At 43.2% G+C, this 21,055-nt stretch overlaps 2 protein-coding genes across 2 annotated transcripts in view; one reads left to right on the forward strand and one right to left on the reverse strand.

Moving 5' to 3' along the window:
• The window catches only part of LOC141799547 (immunoglobulin superfamily member 21-like), a 47,728-nt gene extending 36,330 nt beyond the window's left edge, over positions 1–11,398 (forward strand). The window contains exons 8-10 of the mRNA XM_074681810.1: positions 8,549–8,741; positions 8,858–8,896; positions 10,888–11,398. Coding sequence (XP_074537911.1) covers positions 8,549–8,741; positions 8,858–8,896; positions 10,888–10,988 — 333 coding nt within the window. The 3' untranslated portion in view covers positions 10,989–11,398. The remainder of the gene's footprint in view (positions 1–8,548; positions 8,742–8,857; positions 8,897–10,887) is intronic.
• A 4,035-nt stretch (positions 11,399–15,433) lies between these two features.
• The window catches only part of vps13d (vacuolar protein sorting 13 homolog D), a 66,169-nt gene continuing 60,547 nt past the window's right edge, over positions 15,434–21,055 (reverse strand). Inside the window, exons 68-70 of the mRNA XM_074680498.1 lie at positions 19,681–19,812; positions 19,347–19,587; positions 15,434–16,442 (exon numbers count right to left, since the gene is read on the reverse strand). Coding sequence (XP_074536599.1) covers positions 16,311–16,442; positions 19,347–19,587; positions 19,681–19,812 — 505 coding nt within the window. The 3' untranslated portion in view covers positions 15,434–16,310. The remainder of the gene's footprint in view (positions 16,443–19,346; positions 19,588–19,680; positions 19,813–21,055) is intronic.

The raw sequence follows: 21,055 nt of genomic DNA on the forward strand, positions 1-21,055 counted from the left end.
CTAAATTCAGACAGAGGTGTTATTTTTGCCTCGTGGTGCAGCCGCCTGCAGCAGAGCTTCTGGAGGAGGAGGAGGAGGAGGGAGGTTGCTTGAGGACACTTGAGATGGATAGATGTGCTCTTATGATAATTCTGCAGCACATTTAGATGCAAATGATTTCCCTCTCTGGCAAATAAATCTGTTTCCTGTGTCCTGATGTACTCCTGAAGCTCCACCCGTGAGGATGAGACCTAAACTCTGCCTGATCCTGATTTATTCAGGACCATAAGAACCACCAGGCGGGATTTGATGTGTCACTGTATAGTGTTCCCTTAAACCACTCTCTCCTCTTTTTTTTTTTTTTTCTGTAGCTCAGTTTTTACGTGACAGAGGTGAATCTTGCAACCTGTAGTTTCCATCCCAGCCGTCATTCATGCAGCGGTTCCTCACAAGATCTTTCTAAATTCACTGATGTCTCTTCACTAGTAATCTGCACGTCATGAACGAATTGTTCGATACTCGAGAATCACTTTACTAACTTGTAAATCATGATTCATCGTCCCTCTGACTCATTCACTGACTCAGTACAAAGCTCACAGTAGCCAAGCCTGATCTCAATACAAGAGGGTCACTCTCCAGTTCACAGTACATAGCTTGGCTCGATGCCTGTACCACTCACTCACTCACCTCCAGTCTCCTGGCTCTCGGCTGCAGCCACTGGAGCTCTCTTACAGCTGGGTGAGACGCTGCCTTGCTGAGCTGGGGGTCTGCTGCTCTGCTCTGATAGTCTGAGTGACAATATTGGAAGAAATTCAGTCTACATGTAATGTTTGTCTCAAAAAGTTACTTGGCAGACTAAAGAAAAATATATTTAGTCAGTTTCACTGATTATTCTGAAGATGAACTAACAGATGTTAGTGTCTGACTCACAACTTTTTGCTGTTGCCGTTAATGATTTAATGAAAGGGTGGAACTTCTGCACTTTCATCGGAAAAATAAATCTGAATTACCCCCCCCCCCCCCCCCAAAAAAATAAAAAATAAAATAAATAAAATAAATAAAAATAAAAAATAGAAATAATAATAATAATAATGATAATAATAATAATAATGATAATAATAATAATAATAATAATAATAATAATAATAATAATAATAATAATAATAATAATAATAATAAATAAAAAAGTTATATTTGCATGTTTTAATTAATCAATCAATTAATTAATTAATTGATTGATTAATTAGTTTGTTTGTTTATATTTTTTGGGGACCATACTTGAATTTTATGTGTTTGGGGATCGATAAAGAGGTGTTAGGTGGTATTCACCTTGTGGCACATATAGATTTCTATGCACTCTCTGGGTAACTGACTCAGTGACTCAAATGACTCAAAATACATGATTCAATTCAGTAACTGACTCATTAAAACTCGATCCAGTAAAAAGGATCAAATTTAGCATAACTAGTTTTTACCTCCCTCACTGCTGTTAATCATTTACAGCATAGCTCCTCCTTCCGTTCCTCCGCCTCCTCTTCTGACATGCACAATCACACACAACCTCTCTAAACCATTTTTAAGCAAACAGTTTCTGTCATCCTGCAGAGATGCAGAACAGCTAATGATCCAAGCCACAGAAACAGTCTGATCTCTGTCACCCACTAACACGTGGAGCAGCTGTGGACAACAGGTCCTGCAGTGATGATAAAACACACAGAGAGAAGGCTCAGGAGCCCTGATGGCTGTGATTCTGAAACTTAGCATGAACATCACAGTGGCTGGATCTATCCCAGACCCACAGCAGGAGTTCATTTCCAAACCCACGTGCTGCACCTCCTCCATTCTGATCCAGAACAAAGAGAAATCTGCAGCGTCCTCTGCAGAGTGATTTCCCTCCAGGGCCCCCGTAGATGATCCTCTTCTCTCCACTGTGTTTCCTCCACACAGAGCTGTGAGTCTGTATCGATTTATTGGTGAAAACACAGAAAACACTAAGCAAACCGCTGCTGTCTGGTGCTACAACACTTTCTAATGCAGTAATGGTGTGTACAGCTGGGAGGGGTATCAGCGTTTAAAGTGAATCACATTAAAAAAGGCCTGCAGTCAGGAGCGCCTCCAGGCTCTGCTCCCTCTGTGTGAGGTCTACCAAACCCTCTGATGCTGCAGAAATCAAAGCTTCAAACAGCTTCAGCCATGTTTGACCTGAAAGAGACCGTCCTGCTCTACAACACCAAGAGTTTATCTGCTCCTCTCTGTCTGTTCACTCATGTCTGAAGATGTTTGGACTTATATTAACTGAGCAGCTGTTATCCTGACACATCCTGACATTCTGTCTGTTCTTATCACTGTCACACACCATGCTCAGGAGGATGACACAAATCAATGGGACTGGAGTTATTCAGCTAATTGTGGAGCATGCGTGATGGTGAACTCTGATATAGAACAAAACACACATAGACAGTGTTCACAGTGATGATCACAGTGATGTTCAGAGTGATTTTCAGGAGTGTTTAAAGTAGGGCTGTGACTTTAACGCGTTAATTAGATTAATTAATTACACAGCACATTAACGCGTTATAAAAATCAACGCAAGATTAACTCATGGGCTGCCAGACATTTCAGAGCATCTTGAATGATCTTTTAAGACCCAAATAATAATGTTTTCTATGACCAAAGTTACTCAAGAAGAGTGGACTCTCTTCTTTTATGTCTTTCTTTCTGTTTTTGGTCCAAAAAGTAGAAATATCAAACTTTTTGATCGTGTTCATCTCGGGCGCTCCATCCTTTGCTCCTCTCCATGATCTCCGTCGTCTTTTCTCACGATGGCGCCGTTCTTTCTCTCTGAACTACCGCAACACATCCTCAGTTGGAGCGTGAGCTGCCTGAACTTGTCTGACTCGCGTCTCTCTGTGTCTCTGTCTTCTCATATTTCTCCTCATATCCATGCTGAGCTCTCATCCAAAGAGCGCAGCGCTCTCACCCACAGTAGTTTACGAGCAGGATTGTAATTGACAAGCTCCACCAGACCCCGCCTCCCTCCGCTGAAAAATATAATTTACTTCTATAGACACAGTAAACAGTATTGGAATGTCAATGGCAGAGAACACGGACGTTTTAATTAATAATGTCCATGAGAAAAAAAAAAGGATTTACAAATCTTCTCTTTTTCGTGTATTTATTCCTTTAGTCAAGCACTATAATTTTGTAATGCCCTAGAATTCAAATTATTATGTGGGGACCTTTAGCAGATATAAGATTAAATGTGATTAATTAGATTAATTAATTACAAATCCTGTAAGTAATTAGATTATTTTTTTATCTGTCCAAAAAAAAAAAAATCTTCTAACCAAAATAAACAGGATTTTGTTGTTTAAACTTGTGTATGAGAATATTCAGTGATTTAGTCTTCTACAAAATCTGTTTGAATTGAAAAGTGTTGCTTCTGATGTTGAATATTGATGTGATTAAACTGTGATTAATTACGATTAATTAATTACAAATGGCATAATTAATGTGATTTTTTTTTTTAAATCAAGTCCCACCACTAGTTCAAAGTGATGTTCAGAGAGTGATTTAGAGTAATTATCAGAGTTATGATCAGGTGTGTTTAGTTGTGTGTTTGTTAACATGCTGGATTAGTTGGGCTGTGCAGGATGAAAGGTCTGACTGATATTTGACTGTTGGTTTTCCTCCTGCCCTGATAGCAACAGCCCAGGCTTTGAAATCTGAACTTGTTTTGGCAGAGGAGAGGAAATGAGGAGCTGTAGTCAGAGACTTCTAAAAACTCTGTGGGTTAAGAAGAGAGTGAGTCCAATGTGTTCTTTCTTTTTGTTTTTCTTTCTGAAATGAGCCAAAGCTATGATTGGAGGTTTGCTGACATGTGACATGTTAAAGCCTCAGAAATGAAGAGGGTGCTGGAGTCATGCGATTAGAGAGAGAAACAGATGATACAGGTTTAGTTTGCTCAGACACAGGAACAGTCTCTCCTCAGTGTGTCTGAAGATCAAGGAGGAAGAATCAAGAGGACAGTAGCTGTACGACACACAGATCCAGCTCACAGACAGTCCAGGTCATGAAGCAGGGCCTCCAGCAGCAGTTAAACTTCCTCCACTTTTCTCTCCTGGGAAGAGACAGAGATGAGAAACCAGGGCAGTGAAAAGTCCACAGGTCAAAGAATCAGAGTGTAAGACCTCTGGTTCCTACCCAAATAGCAAAAAGATATTACTTTTGTGTTGGATTTTGGCCGGGTTGGCTATTTTAGTTGAGGTTGAAAAATCTTTGATATTCCAGTGTTTGATTACAGTTGCCATTTCATTCATTTATTTTCTGTACTGCTTATCCTGCTCAGGGGTGTGGGTGGCTGGAGACTATCCCAGCTGTCATTGGGCGTGAGGCGGGGTACACCCTGGACTGGTCGCCAGCCAATCACAGGGCTGACATAGAGACAGAAAACCATTTACTCACACACTCACACCTACGGACAACTTAGAGAGCTAAATTAACCTGATGAGCATGTTTTTGGACTGTGGGAGGAAGCCGGAGAACCTGGAGAGAACCCACACATGCACAGGGAGAACATGCAAACTCCACACAGAAAGACTCACCGTCCAAGCTGGAAATTGAACCGGTGACCTTCTTGCTGTGAGGCTGCAGCGCTCACCGTAGCGCCACCGTGCAGCAGTTCCCATTTCAACATTTGAAAAAGTTTTGTTGAATCAGTATATGATAGATGGTGATTGTTCAATGCTGAAATGCCCTACAGTGAAGTCACATTGTTTGAATGGTGCTGACACATGTGCAGATATACAATACTTTGTCGTTCTCTGTGGGAGACAAACTTCTCTGTCCTACTCAGACTTTGTCAAATGTTTTACCCAGTATGGGCTATTCTAAAGGATCTGGGTTATTCTGTGCAACTCATGCACTGAGTTCAAATTCATCATTCCAATATACATTGGGTGACTCAGCTCCTGGGCTGTTTGTGCTTCCAACATCATCACAATTGGTTCAAGTCACTTATGCTTAGTAATGTGATTTATTTCAAATCACCACCTCATACAAATCCAATTCAAACTGTAGACAAGCTAAACCAACATTTCCATACTTTAAAATTCAATATTCTCTGTATCTGAAATTCAAGAAGTGCTCCTCCACATTTTAGGAAAATGGTTTTAGCAGTTACTTTTGTTGTGACAGCGTTTTGTAACCATAAGTGAGGAGGGAACACAGTGGATATGAGACTGGCTGTTTGAAGCTGATAGGAGGTATAGGCTGTCTGTGCTCCATGACCTTTGTGTATTATTGCTGCGCTGTGTCCAGACTACGCTGCTTGTATTTACAATGCATAAATGAATGCATAGAGAATAGAATAGAATAGAATAGAATAGAATAGAATAGAATAGAATAGAATAGAAAATACTTTATTTATCCCTGAGGGGAAATTCAGGAGTCACCGCAGCATTTAAAAAACAAAAGTAAGAAAGAGTATAGAAAGTGCAAAAAGGTCCACAAGAAAATAGATGACGACAGCCCGTCCACCACTCTCCAGCCCAGCCAGTCTCCACCTCCACAGGGTCCAGGACTGAGCCTCCCCAGCAGTCTGTTCAGTCTCTGTCTCCTGGATCCTGTCTGCTCACAGCAGGTGAAGCTCCTCCAATGTGGCGCCTGCGTCCGATGTCAGCTCCGTCAGCCACGTCCGTGAACAGCACGATGCCACTCTGTCCTCCAGCAGCCCCTCTGCTGCTGGGCTAGCACGGCTAGCTCGTCCATCGCACCAGAGATAGATCCCACGTTCCCAACAACGATGGATGGAAGGACAGGTCCACGTCGTCACCTCCCAGCTCACACCTGAGAACCAGCACGTCGTCCTCACCTCCTCCTCCTCAGCTTGAAGAAAATCATCAAGCCTTACACTAGTTAGCATTGACATGCTACAGGCTGCTAACAGCTAATTTCACATGTAAACCAATGCAGCCATGGTTACCTGTAGGACCTCCAGACAAACACAGGAGAAAAGTAGTAAAAATATCACTGAAGACACAAAAAGTTTGGTGTCCATGACCAACAATGAACCATACAAAGTGATAATCCACTCCAAATAAAGACGACGAAAAAGAGACAAAAAAAATTACAAGAAACGGACAAAGAAGAGAGAGCTGCTGCAACAGGCAGCTACTTGGGCAGCGCCTAGCAACGGAAATGGCATGATAGTCAGCTTTATTAATAATAAGACTGTGTCACCGTACGACACAATGCATATAGCTGAATCAATGTTGATGTAATTCTACATTCTTTCAGTGTTGATTATAATGTACTTGAATCAAGGTTGACTCAATCACTTTTTGCTTTCTGGGCACAGTATAGGGTTATGGTTATAGGTATAGGGCACATCTGAATGTGTGTGGCCTTTAGGGTCACTTTTAAAACACGTAGTACAAGTCAGAATATCAGATAAAAACCAAGCAGAAGAAAATCAAACCTCCAGTGGAGAAGGCTATATAAAGAATCTGACTGTCTGAAACAGACCAAAGGAGAGTGATAGGAGTGATGGGAGTATCTGCTCTGTAGTCCAGAGAATCATCCTCCATAGAACAATCTGATCAGACTACCTGCTCAATGTGAAGACTGAAGGATGTTTTAAACTTTCACTCACTGACCTGTTAGACTGACCTCTGTGCTGAGTGGAGCAGAGCCAGAGATGTGTGGCTCAAACGCAGAGAGAAGTCAATCCAAACCTGATCCTCCATGGCTCCAAGAAACGCTCTGACAGCAGAATCAGCTTCTGAGCCAGATTTGGATGAGTGATGAAAACGGATTTCACTCCAGTTTTTATTGACTCATAATCTCCAACTTTGAAACCAAACATGCATTTTGGTTATTTTAAGCTCATGTGCAGAGGCGAGGCTGGCTCTGAGAGCAGATTGAGCTTCTGTGACCTGAGGGGGCCTGCTGATGAGGTGGGGTGGGGGTGGGGTGGAATTAATTCAGCTGCATGAGTCGAGCCTGGCTGAGCAGGGTTGGGTGTGAAAACTGGAGACTTAAAAACACTGCAAAGGAAGGTTTGAAGAGGGACATGGCGCTAAGGGTCTGAGCTGCTTAGGGTCTAACCTGCCGGCAAAAAACTGCAGACTTTGGGATCAGGTGTTCAAAAGTGAGGTCAGTATGCAGCGTCACAGGCGCTGATTCTAAGAGCTGTTGGAGTGACAATGTCAGAGTTTGTGGTGGACTGAAGCGTGGAGCTGCAGAGCTGCAGAGCTGATATCCTTCATGACCTGTACCACAGCCAGCCACTGGGGAGCAGTACAGGTCATTTAGTCTGATGTGTCTGTTCCAGGTACTTAATGATTCCTCTTGTCCATTGTTTGTGTTTCCAATGAGGCCTGAAGTCCTTTGAAGATTATAAAAATCATTCCAGTCCAGTATGGAGAGGAAATAAAAGAAACTGTTCAACACCAGCAGACCAGCAGAGGGCAGTAACACAACGGTGAATGGTCACTCAGCAGAGATCAGACCACAGAAGAAAAAGATGGCTGGCATTGTAATGTAGACGTACAGGCTCTGAACAGTATCCCACGAATGATTTATTCATTTCTTGGTCTCTGCAGAGTTTATTCCAGCCGCTGGAATGAAAACAGCTAAATCTACTGCACTTCTATCCTCAGGTAATGTCATGTTATCAGAACTGACAGTCAGTAAGTCAGTGGGACAGCAGCTGCACACGGTTTACTGACAAGCAGAGTTCAACAACTCTGTCTTTATGGAAGCCCTCTTTATTTTTATCCAACAGCTCATACAGAAACATAACCAACAGGACTCTGATCAACACAACTCTAATCAACATTTCCTGCAGAAAAATAAGTCTGTTCAACTCCTGTAGTTTATATATATATATATATATTATCATTATTATTATATATATCTTTTAGCATGTGGGTATCTGAGAACCAGCTGTTTACTGACAGCTCCTGGGTTTTTATGGAGGTCACTAACTTCCTGCTGGGCCTCTCCACGGTGCAGGTCCCTCTCAGCCTGCAGACAGACCTGTCTCATGTTCAGTTCTGGTTCAAAGAACAGCACAGTCGAACATCCTGTCTCTGTTTCTAAAGCGACATTCAAAAAGGCTGAGAGCTTTCAGATTCCTGTCACAGCTGTCTCCCTGTCCTCCTTACACTCATTTCAAACACACTCCTGTGCTCGCTCACACAGCCTGTGAGTCTGAATCCCCTCTCTGACCTCTGTGCCCTCTCTCCTCCTCCAACCAGGAGCTTACACAGGACACCTTTAAATAGATCACAGATTGCTCAAAGTGCCACTCTGAGGTCTTCTCCATGTTGCGGGTCCCTTCAAGCAGTACCAGGCCCCTCAGGTGTGCTGGATCTTCAGACAGAGAGAGATGAGTGAATGTGCTGTCAGAACCCTGAGGCTCTGATTTCAGCAGGAAGGTTGTTTCAGAGTCATCCCAGATAAAACTTCATGGGAAAGAGGAAGCTCCCCCTCTGATCTGTCATCGTCAGGTTTTGTTATCACCTCTGTGAGGCTGAAGGAGACGTCTGGTTTGTGTCATTCACAGAGCGAGGTCTTCCCTGAGCCCATGTTCACCTGGACCCGGGTTGGGGGTCGTCTGCTGGACGGCAGCGAGACTCACAACGGGAGAGAACTCATCCTGGACCGAGTTCCTGCCGAGCTAAACGGCTCCATGTTTCGCTGCACGGCTCAGAATCCTTTGGGCTCCACAGACACACACACACGCCTCATCGTGTTTGGTGAGTCTGTCTGTGGGAGGACCTGCTCCAGTCAGGTGTTACTCAACCTCTGTGCTCACAGTAAATGCTCTTCTGTGTGTGTGTGTGTGTGTGTGTGTGTGTGTTTCTTTGAGCAGAAAACCCCAGACTGAAGAAAGAAAAAGGACATTTTGTTGGTAAGTCATCCTTTGTGAACAGAGCCCTGCTGTGTGTCACTTTAATGCTTTAATCTCCTTCATGCAGCACTGACAGCTGCACCCTTGACTTAAACATCCAGGAAGTCAAAAAGTGCTCTTCAGGGTGGAACATGAGTCACACTGGTCCAGACACAGTCTGGTTTTGGAGCTCTAAGGGGGATGACTGTTAAAACTGCAGGAAGACCTTGATTACATTTAGCAATGTGCAGTTTCTCTGCAGATGTGTTGCTCTTTCTTGATACATCTGTCTCAAAGTGGGGTCTGCAAATCATAGCTTGGGGGTGCTCAGAATAATTTAAGAATGATTGTCAAAGTGTGCTGCCACAAGCTCACTTTACTTTTTTCACGGTTCTCCTGCGCAGTTCAGTTTTGTGCCATGGGATGAGCTCTGATATGATTGTGACATGTTCATCTCTTCAAAGTGATAAAAACCTCAAAACAAAAATCACCTAAGAGCCAACGTTTTCTCAAGTTTACTAAATTCATTACCTGAAAAGTAGAAATGTAGCTTAATTCTATTGTTGCAAAATACTACACCGTACATTATGACACAGTATTATGCTCCCCAATGTTATGATAATAAGAGGGTCCTTGGAAAAAATGTCACACCTGAAAAGGGTCCATGGTCCTGAGATTAAAGTGCGACTCTGAATGATATGATACTGACAGAGCGAATCACATAAATGAAGAGGGGGCCGTGGGTGGGCCGCTGGATCTTATCGGCCGTTTATACGATAACTGTTTTAGGGTGAAACGCAAAAGTTTTGTTGCGTTTCAGCCCTGCATTTACACGGAAACGGCGTTTCAGCCGACCTGATACGCAATCTTTTGAAAACGGCCTCCAGAGTGGGATTTTTCTGAAACGCTGTTGACACCGTTGCTGTGTAAACAGTAAGCCGGCGTTTTCAGTGGGAGCGATGACGTCACACTACGCTTCAGGCTTCACGCATACAACAGGACAACAGAAGCATTGTTATATAACTACCGTGTTGAGCTTGTGCTGCTCAATCTGCTGTACCTGCTGACTGTCTTTAACAAAATGAGCATCTGTTGCTCCACTTTTTAACTTAGTATTCCCCAGTACACCAGATGAACAGCTCAACTCTACTTCAGTGGAGATCTCCCAAGGACAAGACAGTTATTGCGCCGACTGTAGGCCTGGAATGCTTACTACAGTGTTTTCAGCCCCTCAGCACTTCTGTGTAAACGCAGATTTTTTTTTCACTGCGTTTTAGCGTTTTCAGATGAAATGTTGCCGTGTTGACGGGGCCTTAGTCCTGGAAGAGTGTCCAGGTGCTCTGAGCTGTGCCAGAACTCCCCCCACCTCCACCCCACAGGGAGAGAGAGACAGGAGAAGGGACACAGAGCTGCTGGCAAATTGTTCTTTAATCTGTTTGACTCTAGATTATGATTCATTAAGCCAGCTAACAAAGAGCCAAACTGTGACATGAAGTCATTAGGAAAACAGTGTGTAGGCTTAACCCTGTCCACTCCACAGTCCACTGTCTGATCCTCCAATCACACTGCTCCCTCTCCTCACTTGTCTTCCTGCAGATGGACACAGATTTGACCCTGCTGATTTATCAGAATGAACAACAACACGCCGAGCAAAAAAAACAAGCTCCAACCATAAATAATTTAGTCATAAATAATAAATCCCCTCTGAAGTCTGCAGTTGGAAGCAGCCAATCAGAGAGCTCCAAACTGTGTCTCCATGCTGCTCATGTTGGGCTGAGGACAGAGTTTATCGCATGAATCCAGCAGCTGAGCAGATTTTACTGCAGCGTTCATCAAACAGCAGTTAGACACAGAGTTCTGCTATGTGTGTGAGATGTTTGTCAACAGAGAGGATCTTTGTTCCTCTGAAGTTTCCTGCTTTTTAAAGTCTCTAACACAGACTGAGACCCCTCTTTAACTTGAAGTCTTCTTCCTGTCCCCAACACGTTGTCATGTGTCTCATCTCTCTGTAGCCATCGACTCGGCCGCCTCTCAGCGCTCCCTCTCTTTAACCTCTGCCCTCCTTCACCTCCTCCTGGTCTTCCTGCTGAGCTTCACCTTTGAGCTGACGTGACCCAAGGCCCTGCTGCTCCTCCACACCTCCACCTGCATCTTCCAGAGGACCCTGCTCTTTAATGACCTCCTGACTGTGGCTGAACCTCCACTCCTCCGTCCGGCTGCTGGCAGCGACACTCAGAGCTGCTGAGACATGAAACAGAGCAGCAGGACTGTGAGAAAGGACAAATCCTGAACCAGCATCAGAGACTGAGCTGCAGGTCCAGATGCTTCACACCACCACACCGTCACACTGTGAGGGACGTCCTGACGGGTTACTGTAGCTGCTTCAGAGTTATCAGGCTGTGAGACACTTCAAACACTGAGGGAATCTTTGATGTATGTGAGTGATTTCACCACTGAAGGTCTTCAGGGTTCAAACCCAGACCTAGGAGAGAACTGAGTCCTGATAGATCAGCCCATTAACACCCCCCCGCCCCCACCCACCCCCCCCGATGATCCTGAGTATACCTGGACGGAGGGCAGGCAGAAAGATATGAGAAACTGATGTAAGGGCCGAAGTTGAGCAGAAAATGATTCTCAGAGGTCTTATTTACTTGCCCTTGCATCGTTTATGTTTCAGGCTCTAATTGAGAAAAAAGTGCAGAACGTTTCTGATTTCTTCCTCAGATTGCTTCAACCTGCAGCCATAAAACAGACTGCAACAAACTGCAGCTGACCCCGGAGTGTCTTCACACAACACACAATGTGATTTACACTGAGAGGCCCTGATACCACAACAAAAGTCAATACTACCGAAGTGTTGGTGTATTATTTCTAAAAAAAAACAACTTAAACCACTTTATTCCAGCCAGAGTCACCTGAGAGGAATAGAAAAATGTCTCATATGAAGATTTTACAAGTTCAAAGTGACGCCTTTAAAGTCCCTATGAGGAGTTCCTCAGTGATCTTGAAAAAGTCTCCCTTCTAGATTTCTGCCTGATTCTCAGCACCAATATAGGTTATTCCTAAATGCTACTTCTTAGCTTCCTGATCGGGTCGGACAGGACTGGATTGATTTACAGCACATCTACGTCTCTATGACAACACCACACTAGCTGATAAAGTTTTGTAAAAAGAAGATAGAGTAGTGTTTTTCTCTGCTGAAAACGATTTCTGGGATTGATTTTGTAGTGATGGTGGACACTGGAGCCTAAGGCTGTGTTCAGACCAGAAAAGTCCTGTGGTCCACTTGTTTGGTCCGGACCAAAAGTGGACTTTATTTTTTTCGTTTGGTGCGGTTCATATTTAGATTGTACTTTTTGTAAGTGGACTATATTCTGTAAACACATCCACGTGTGTGACGATCAGTGCTCTCATTGGACAGCACTGACAAAGGGCGGCACACAGGATACAGACCCAAAAATTGAGGTAAACATGTGTGTTTGTGTTCTTATTAGAGCTGCTAAATCATTTTCAGTTTCAAGAGCAGCTCCTTCAAAGAAGGCTTAACAACACTGTTTCAAAATTTGGAACAGCGAAGACGAATACTCGCAGCAAGGAGACGCTATGCTCTGCGTGTCCTGACCCACAACATGCTAATAACAGCGTGGCTAAACAGAAGATGGAGGATCAGGTATGAACCAAAGGTTACGGTGGCTTTATAGGCCCAAAAGGCGCATGTTTCCTGTAGTTAGTTCGGATGGATCTTGGTTTGTATTAAGACCTGCACCAGAGAACCACGAACCGCACCAGAGTTCGTTTGGAAGCGGACCGAGACCACCTCAAAAAGTGGGTCTAGGTCCGGTTGTTTGGTCCACACCAGGGTTTGTTTGTGTCTATTCACACCTGCATGAAAAGTCCACACCAGCGTGGGAAGCGAACCCTGGTCAGGTTAAAGTGGACCAAACAGTCCAGGTCTGAATACGCCCTAACTGTCAGACAGAAAAAGGACAGAAGAGCAGAAGAAAGATAAACAGGAGAGCATGCGCTTGAGGCTAAAACATGAGCTAAAGGATAAAACATAGGCTAAAGGATAAAGGCTACAACACAATTTAAACGCTAAATAACAAGCAAAAGGCTAAACCGTGAGCTTAAAGATAAAACAAAGGCTAAGGGCTTAAAGACAAGCTAAAGAATAAAACACTGGCCAAAACATGAGCAAAAGCCTAAAACGAGAGCTGAAGACAAAATCAGAAGCTAAAGGCTACAACACAAGCCAAAGATTAAGGAAAAAACATGGGCTAAAGGCTAAAACTCAGGCTGAGGATAAAGCACTAAGAGAGTAGAGCCTTAACATAGACAGCTACTAAACTTCGGTATGAACTGACAAAGTTAGCTTGTTGTCACGTTTCAAAGCGTAGCTCTACCCACCGGTTGATAAATACCTTAGCTCGTGGAGCTGGATCTTGTAAAAAGTTGTCTTGAACAAAGTAGAGTTAAAAAGAAGATCTGATCTCCATTCATTTCCAAAACAAACACACACCTTAAGAGTCATGTCTTCACCACGGTGTGTGTGAGACTCAGGCCAAACTTCAAACTGATAGTCCTCAAAAAATAAATCAACAAATAAATGAACAACTTTAAAATGTTCTTTAGGGTCCAGAGATAGAAGCAGTAAGGTGCAGATTTTTTTGTCTTCTTTGGGATGGGTTACTGTGTCATGGATGATTTCTGTAGCAGAGCTGGTTATAATCCTGACAGAGGGGGACCAAGCCAGTCTGAAGTGGGCACTCTGAAGGTTTCAGGAGAGCTGCTGTCCTGTCCTTTGATCCACTGAGTTCACGCACGGACACTGACTATGTTAACATGTTGCTCTCTTTACAATGCGCTGCAGGCTGAAGCAATGGTCTGCAGATTTGATGTAATGTCTGTAACCTGTCCATCGATCAGACCCTGAAACATAAAAAAGATTCAATCTGAGGGACTCAGAGACGTTTCACTGAAATCTTATTTTGTCACCTGTAGCTGTGAGACACTGGGCTGATAGTTTTTTTCCTCTGACTGATACTCTCTCTATTCTTTTCTTAACTTCCTTTCCTTTCAGGAGATTTTTTGCTTTTCACATCATTCCTGTTACCTTTTCTTGTGTTTGTAAAGCACTTCTGTCAGCTCTCTGTCTTTAAGTGTTCAGAAATAAATCCATCTTGGTCTGGACTCCATGTTTTATGGGTACATGTTTAAGACCTTTCCTCCTGTGGCCTCCTCTACCACCTCACTCTAGACCGGGCACACCAGCCGGGCTCTGGAGAGGACGGATCATTTTCTGGAGACCTAAAACTTATGGGATCAGTAAGTTGATGTGGATCTTTTCCCAGAAGACAGCGTGCCAAGCTGTTTTTCTGCTGCTGCTTCATCAGTGAGGGAAGTGAAGCCTGTTTCTGTTTCTTTAGAGAAGCACAAAGAAACAAAACGTCCAATACACTGTGTAAAAAAGTGACACCACACAGAGGACAAACAGAGGAGGTTCAAACTCTAACAGAGCTGATGTTAATCTAGCAGGGGTGAAGGTGCTTTGATACGATCAGAGACTAAATGGAAAGAAGACAGAACGTGACACTCTCTCCTGTGTATCAGAGAAAAGACCTCATAAATGCCTTTTAGTCATTGATTATTTAAAATAAAAAAACACTGAGACACAAAAATTCTGATCAAATTATTTTTTTCTGCAGAAGCCCTAGAAGGACTTTTAAACATTTTATTTCCTCATATTCCTCGAGCTAACTCCAGCTGTTTTGCATTATTCAGACTGATTTTTCTCATTAATAATGCATCTTGTTGAACTGTCTTTGTACTCTAGAGATTTACTGAGATATTACTTCACCCAAAGCTCAAAGGAACAAACGCCTAACTCGCTCCATCGTCTGGCAGCAGCAGCAGCAGCAGCAGCAGTGGAAAGGCCACTCGGCCCTCTGTGTAAGAGAGATCAGACTACTGATTTGATTTTTTTGACCGTCTTAAAATGATCTTTGTTATCTCATGATAACTGGGAAAGACGAGTTGAGACCTGTAGGAAGGGTGAATAATAAAATATATTTAATCACGACCTCTGAGGGCCCCCGTGTTCCACAGACGTTCATATAAAAAGTCTCATCCTGAAGGAAAGGAAATTAGTAGTCTCATCAGCCATGCTGAGTGTCTGTTGGGTGTCTTAAATCTGTCTCCAGCTGCTGTAAATATCAGGGCTCTGTAACCCTCAGCAGGCCTCAAAACCTCCCAGATCCTCCTGCACTGTAAACACTTTCACTGTAAAATATCAGTAAAATACGGGCCGCAGAAATGGCCAGTAATTCCCTGATTTTTTTGTTGTGCATGTATTTATTTTTAAAGTGTAATACTTATTATTGGATTACAGGATGTGAACATGAAAAAACAGTAAAATACTGAGGACCCCGCTGACACAGTGGATATGAAGGCCCATCTTTCACCTGGTACAATGTTCAGCATCACACCTAACTCTTGGTACCATGTTAAGCTTCACTTTTACATTTGGTACCATGTTCTGATTCTGTTTGGATTAGACTTTCAGTTGCTTAGTTAGGAGATCACACGCTAAGTGCTGTAGTGGTGTTGCTTTATTGGAAGCACGGTCCATGTGAGCGTCGTTTTACAGGATCACACATTGAGTCCTCTCTTTTTCTCTGTCCGCCTGTTCTGGACTCCGCCTCCTCCTCCTCATCTTCTCCAACACACAAATCAAATCCAGAGCAAAATAAAATTTCATCTGACTCCAAACCCCAACCTAATGTGACAAACAGGCAGCTCTCCACAGAGCAGGATGTCCACAGAGAGCTCAGGTGGTTAAAAAGATGACTGTTAAATAAAACAGGTCAGACATGGAGGTCTGTGATTGTAGAAGGCAGAGAGACAGTGACAGGCAGCTCCAGTGTGTGTGTATGTGTGTGTGTGTCTATATGTGGCAGGGGGTCTAAAGGTCCGCCCCCCTCCCTGTGTCAGTGCAATTCAACCCCCAGCTCCCAGCCTCTAGTCATCTTATACAGAAAATAGTTTTAAAGGCAGTTAGATTGACTTCACATTATATCAGCGCCTGCTGCTCCATTAACTTCATGAACAGTATGTACACAGGAGGTCTGCAGATTGGTACGCAGCTCTATTTACATCTCTGACTATTAACATCACCAGTCCAGAAGAGCTGGATGAGAGGAGGCTGTGTTTTCTACAGACACACACTGGTCACACTGGCCACACTCAAACTGCTTTGCATAAGTTTTAAAGTCATGTTCATGTGTGCTCGTCAAACCTCAGTGAGCTACCTAACCTCCCTTTACTGCATTCAGTCAAACACTTAAAAATACAGAGGTCTACAAAAACCAATAAAAGTCCCCTGCTCCTCCGCTTCATCAGGGGTTAGTTCCTCAGTAGAAAACCAGAGGTGGTGTGATCAGGACTCCAGCAATAAGCAGTCCTCGTTCTCGCTGGCAGGAAGCATCAGCTGCTGCTCGTAGTACAGACTCTTGGCGTAGTTGATTTCTTGAGAGATCTTGATGGCAAGGCTCTCACTCTTCACGTGGACCTGCAGAGAGGGATGGTACAGAGTTAACCTTAGACTCAACACAGGAGGACGGTCAGAGCTGCTCTCATTAAAGTGATACTCTGGGATGGAACAAGTTGGGTCCTATCACAAGGTTTAGGGCAGAAATGACCCCTACAGCAGTGTTTTTGTGCAGCAGAAGCCCAGAGCGCTCACACCAAACACCCCCTCCCTGCTCCTCTGCCGGTTTCCTCTGCACTCAGACGGGGACATATTTTACTTGACCAAAAACACAAATAAACGGACTCCCACCGAAAAAATCTGATATCTGTCTGCATTCACGCTTTATTTAGAGAATTTTCAGCGCGTTACTTTCATACAAAAACACCGCTAAATAAGGCTCTAGTGCTCATCGTGTAGTAAAACAGCGCTACCTCCGCTGCAGAGCCACAGCTGGCTACGAGGCGCTCGCCGCTTAGTGTATCAGTCCACGTGCGGCATGCCAGATATAAACAAACGCAGGTAGTCTGCCAGGACCAAGAGACACGATGAGAACTAGAGCCTTATTTAGCGGTGTTTTTGTGTGAAAGTAATGCACTGAAATTTCTCTGATTAAAGCATGAATGCAGACCAATATCAGATTTTTTCGGTGGGAGTCCGTTTATTTGTGTTTTTGGTCAAGCAAAATATGTCCCCGTCTGAGTGCAGAGGAAACCGGCAGAGGAGCAGGGAGGGGGTGTTTGGTGTGAGCGTTCTGGGCTTCTGCTGCACAACAACACTGCTGTAGGGGTCATTTCTGCCCTAAACCTTGTGATAGGACCCAACTTGTTGAGTATCACTTTAAGGTGAAGAAATGCTCCAAGACATGAGCAGGACCCCCTCCTATGTCTGCGCCATCTTGGCTCAGGATACAAAACACAGAGCTGATAGAAGACGGTGCACTCTCATCCTGGTGGAGCTCAGACCAGTCCCCGTACAGATGACGAGCTGCTCCTACAGACAGCTCATGACCAATGTGCATTAAGAAGTTCAACCAGGAGTCCGAAGAAGAGACCAGCTGAAAATAGAGGAATCTGTTTGAATGCCAAACCTGATCAGCTCCTCAGTCTCATTCATTCACAGGTCCTGAACCTCTGTAAATACCAGGGCTGGGATATGTTTTTCTCTTCATTTCATTCTTTTACTTTTTTGGGGTGATGATTTGATTAAAACTGTGTTTTTAATATTTCAGATTGGTCCTATTTTTAGTTCTCTCTTTTAACCCCAGACCATGAGAAAAGGTTGAAAAATGATAATGATGCAACGGACTGGAGCCACATTTTTCTAAAAACCACACATCATGAGATAGGTCTTAGCATAGACATATATACATAGACGCCTCATTACGTACTGAACTGCGTAGGGCGTCGCCGCAATATTGGATGGGTCTCTTCACTGCATTCCAGCAGCAGACACAAACAGATTGAGCGCAAAGTGATTAATTAATTAATATGGTATTTTGTGCCGCCTACGGTTGCTGTAACCGGCGCAATATTGAGAGTAGATCACGTGGGGTTACCTTTCACAAGTAAGACTTCACAATAATTTTGTTTAATTGACCATTTATCATTTTATGTCATTATAACTAACGGTATTGGACTATCGACAAAATGCTAACAGTAGGAGCTGGTACTCACTTTATTTCAAGCGTTTTTCTTCTTCTTCACATTTTTTAGATTTCCAAGTGACACTGGCTTGAGGAGACCCCCTTCACAGCGTCTCTCCATACAACCACAGCCACACCAATGACAACCCCTCCCTGGCCCTACCATCATATCACCTGCCACTAATGATGTTGTTGTTCCTCCTCTGCTTGTTAATACTCAACCCTTTGTGTATTTTTATGACTCTTTAATAGTTTCTTTTTTGATTTATTTACTATGATATATTTACATTTACAGTTACTATAATTATACTGCAGCTGCTAGTGTTTAATGACTTTTCTCCCTTTTATAACAAATTATTAATATTACTGTTGTTCTACTGATTATCTTTTTTTTTTAATCTTTGTTCTTATAAGCATCCATACTACAGTTGAATTTAATTTCATTATTATTGTGGCTGATGTTGCCATCGTTATAAATAATTTTACTATGATTAAGTAGTAATTAAAGAAATACTTATATTTATATTATTATTATTGTAATTATATAATAATAATCATAATGATTATTATTATTATCATATTAGAAAAAAATGTGTGAAGTTGGCATTGTGAATATATATATATATATATATATGTGTGTGTGTGTGTGTGTGTGTGTGTATATGTATATAGATATATATATGTGTGTGTGTGTGTGTGTATATGTATATAGATATATATGTATGACCACAAAAATGTTGTTGCTCATACGTTTTGTCTGTCCGTCTCACTGTCCTGTCTCATTGCATGACAATAAATAGCACAATAAAAGTATTTTAATTTGAAAGAATGTATTAAAATGTGTGACCGTGTCCTGTATTATTAGTACATGTTTGTTGTTTGTAACAAACGTATCTGTGTGAAAATGGGGTAAAAATTTGCTGAGTTATGCTCATAATAGTTGTGCATTCTACACCTTTCTCAGTATAATAAACGCACTGGGGCGGCGTGTGACACCCATCCAAGATGGCGGCCGGTACCTGTGTCAGCTCCAATAGGCAGCGCCTGTCACTGAGGTGTCTACGTATATAATGTCTATGGGTCTTAGGATTTATTCAAGGGATCTGACATCATGTTACTGGACAGCCCAGGAAAAATGTTCTGCCCTCTGCTGGAGAACAGCAGGGGGGTTGAGAGTGAGGCAGAGTGTGTGCTGAATTAATGGTTGACAGGACCAGTGACAGGAAATCCTTCAGCAGGGGGAGCAGGAAAAGCACCCTAAAGCAGCTGTGAGAGGAGCAGTGACTCAGAGGATCCCCTACCATGGGCTTCTGGTGGGAGGGGCCGGGCATGGCCACCCCGCTGCTGGTGTTCTCCGCTTTCTTGGTGAGTTGCACGTAAACTTTCCCATGATCCTTTGAGACCAGGCAGTGATAGAGGTCATCGTATTTGACCTCCAGGAAGATGGCCTCTCGGTCCACGTAGTCCCCAGGCTTGAGGAAGTAGACCACTTTGGAGGAGATAAGGACACAGTAGCTGTCGATGGGCTCCACAGCGATGAAGCTGGAGGGAGGAACACACTCTGTTAGCTCTCAGTGTGACAGGTGAGACAAGCTGAGTGTGTGTGTGTGTAACCGTGGGAGCAGAAACACTCACAACTCAGAGTGGATGTTGTCTGTGAGGTGGAAGAGCTGCTCCTGACCGTCGGCCTGTGTGGAGAGGTACCGAGGCAGCAGACCCTGAGGACCCTTACAGCAGCGAGGCTTCCTGACACGCTGCACACTGAGCCTGGACACATGAACACACACTTAACACTCTGGACACAGCACAGCACACACTTTGTACTGTCAGAAGATTTTCTGATTCTGATCAACAAGCTTTGAACGTTTCAACAGCTTCTTCTGATGTGTCCAAAGTTTGGATGGAGAGAAACATGAATGAACACATTAAGCTCAGCTCCTACAGTCAGTTCATCGCACACTGATCTGACTGAGCACAAACACACAGCTCACAGTTTAAACACGTCAGAAACACTTCCTCCTCAGTTTGTAGAATGATTCAAAACCTAACTTTAATACTCCCACAAGCCTCAGTCATAACTATGGTGAAGCTCCTGAGGAAAACCAGCAAACAATCAGCTGATAACAGTGACTTATGTGAAGATCATCATATGGTTTCATAAACCTCTGAGTTCCTCCTTCTCTCTGTCTCAGGATGGGTGGAATCCAGAGGAATAAAGCTTTGGAGCAAACATCCTGAGATGTTTATTTTTATCCGTATGACTTTATTTTTTGCAGAGGATCTCAGGAAATGTGAGGAATTATAAAATGATAAGAATAGTTCTGAAAACAAGATGAAAAAAATCCTCTCTATAATCAAAACCTTTCCTTCCTATAATTCTGACTTTTTTATCTGATTATTGCGACTGAATTTCATGTATTTTAAACTTTTTACTGTCTCACAAAGTCTTTGTCATTTCTTTTAAACTTCTACTTTAGTTTAAATCAGGAATCAGTGTCTTTATTTTTGAATCTGCATCAGTCGATACTGGCTTAAAAATGAAATACTGGACATGGGTCAAAATGTTGATACAAACCATAACTAATTAAACAGTGGGCTGCTGCTTGTCTATCCTGCCTGACCACTGCACCATGAGCTGAAGCTGATCACAGACTAAAGCTGCAGAGAGTTTTTGAACTGCTGGTGGTACTGTTTGCTCAGTGCAGAATGAGCAGTCACATATTTTTCTCATGGCTTAAGTGAACTTTGAACATCAGCAGCAGTCTGTACGGTACATGCAGCAGACTCCTTTAAGCCCATTTACTGTCACAGAGCAAAGCTTTGGATTTAATCTGGATTCAAGGGCTGTACAGCTGCACTCCTCACATCCTCCCTGTGAACACAGGTCAGGTTTACTCACTGCGCCACTTGTGAAATTGGTTAAATTAGACCTGGTTCTGAGTATTATTATGATCCAGGTTTTCAGTAGGATTTATCTTTTTGTATCATTTTGTTTGGAGGCAGTTGTCAG

The sequence above is a fragment of the Halichoeres trimaculatus genome, unplaced genomic scaffold (genome assembly GCF_033239565.1).
Source record: "Halichoeres trimaculatus isolate MK-OKI-2021-1 unplaced genomic scaffold, fHalTri1.1 fHalTri1_scaffold_11, whole genome shotgun sequence".
NCBI lineage: Eukaryota > Metazoa > Chordata > Actinopteri > Labriformes > Labridae > Halichoeres > Halichoeres trimaculatus.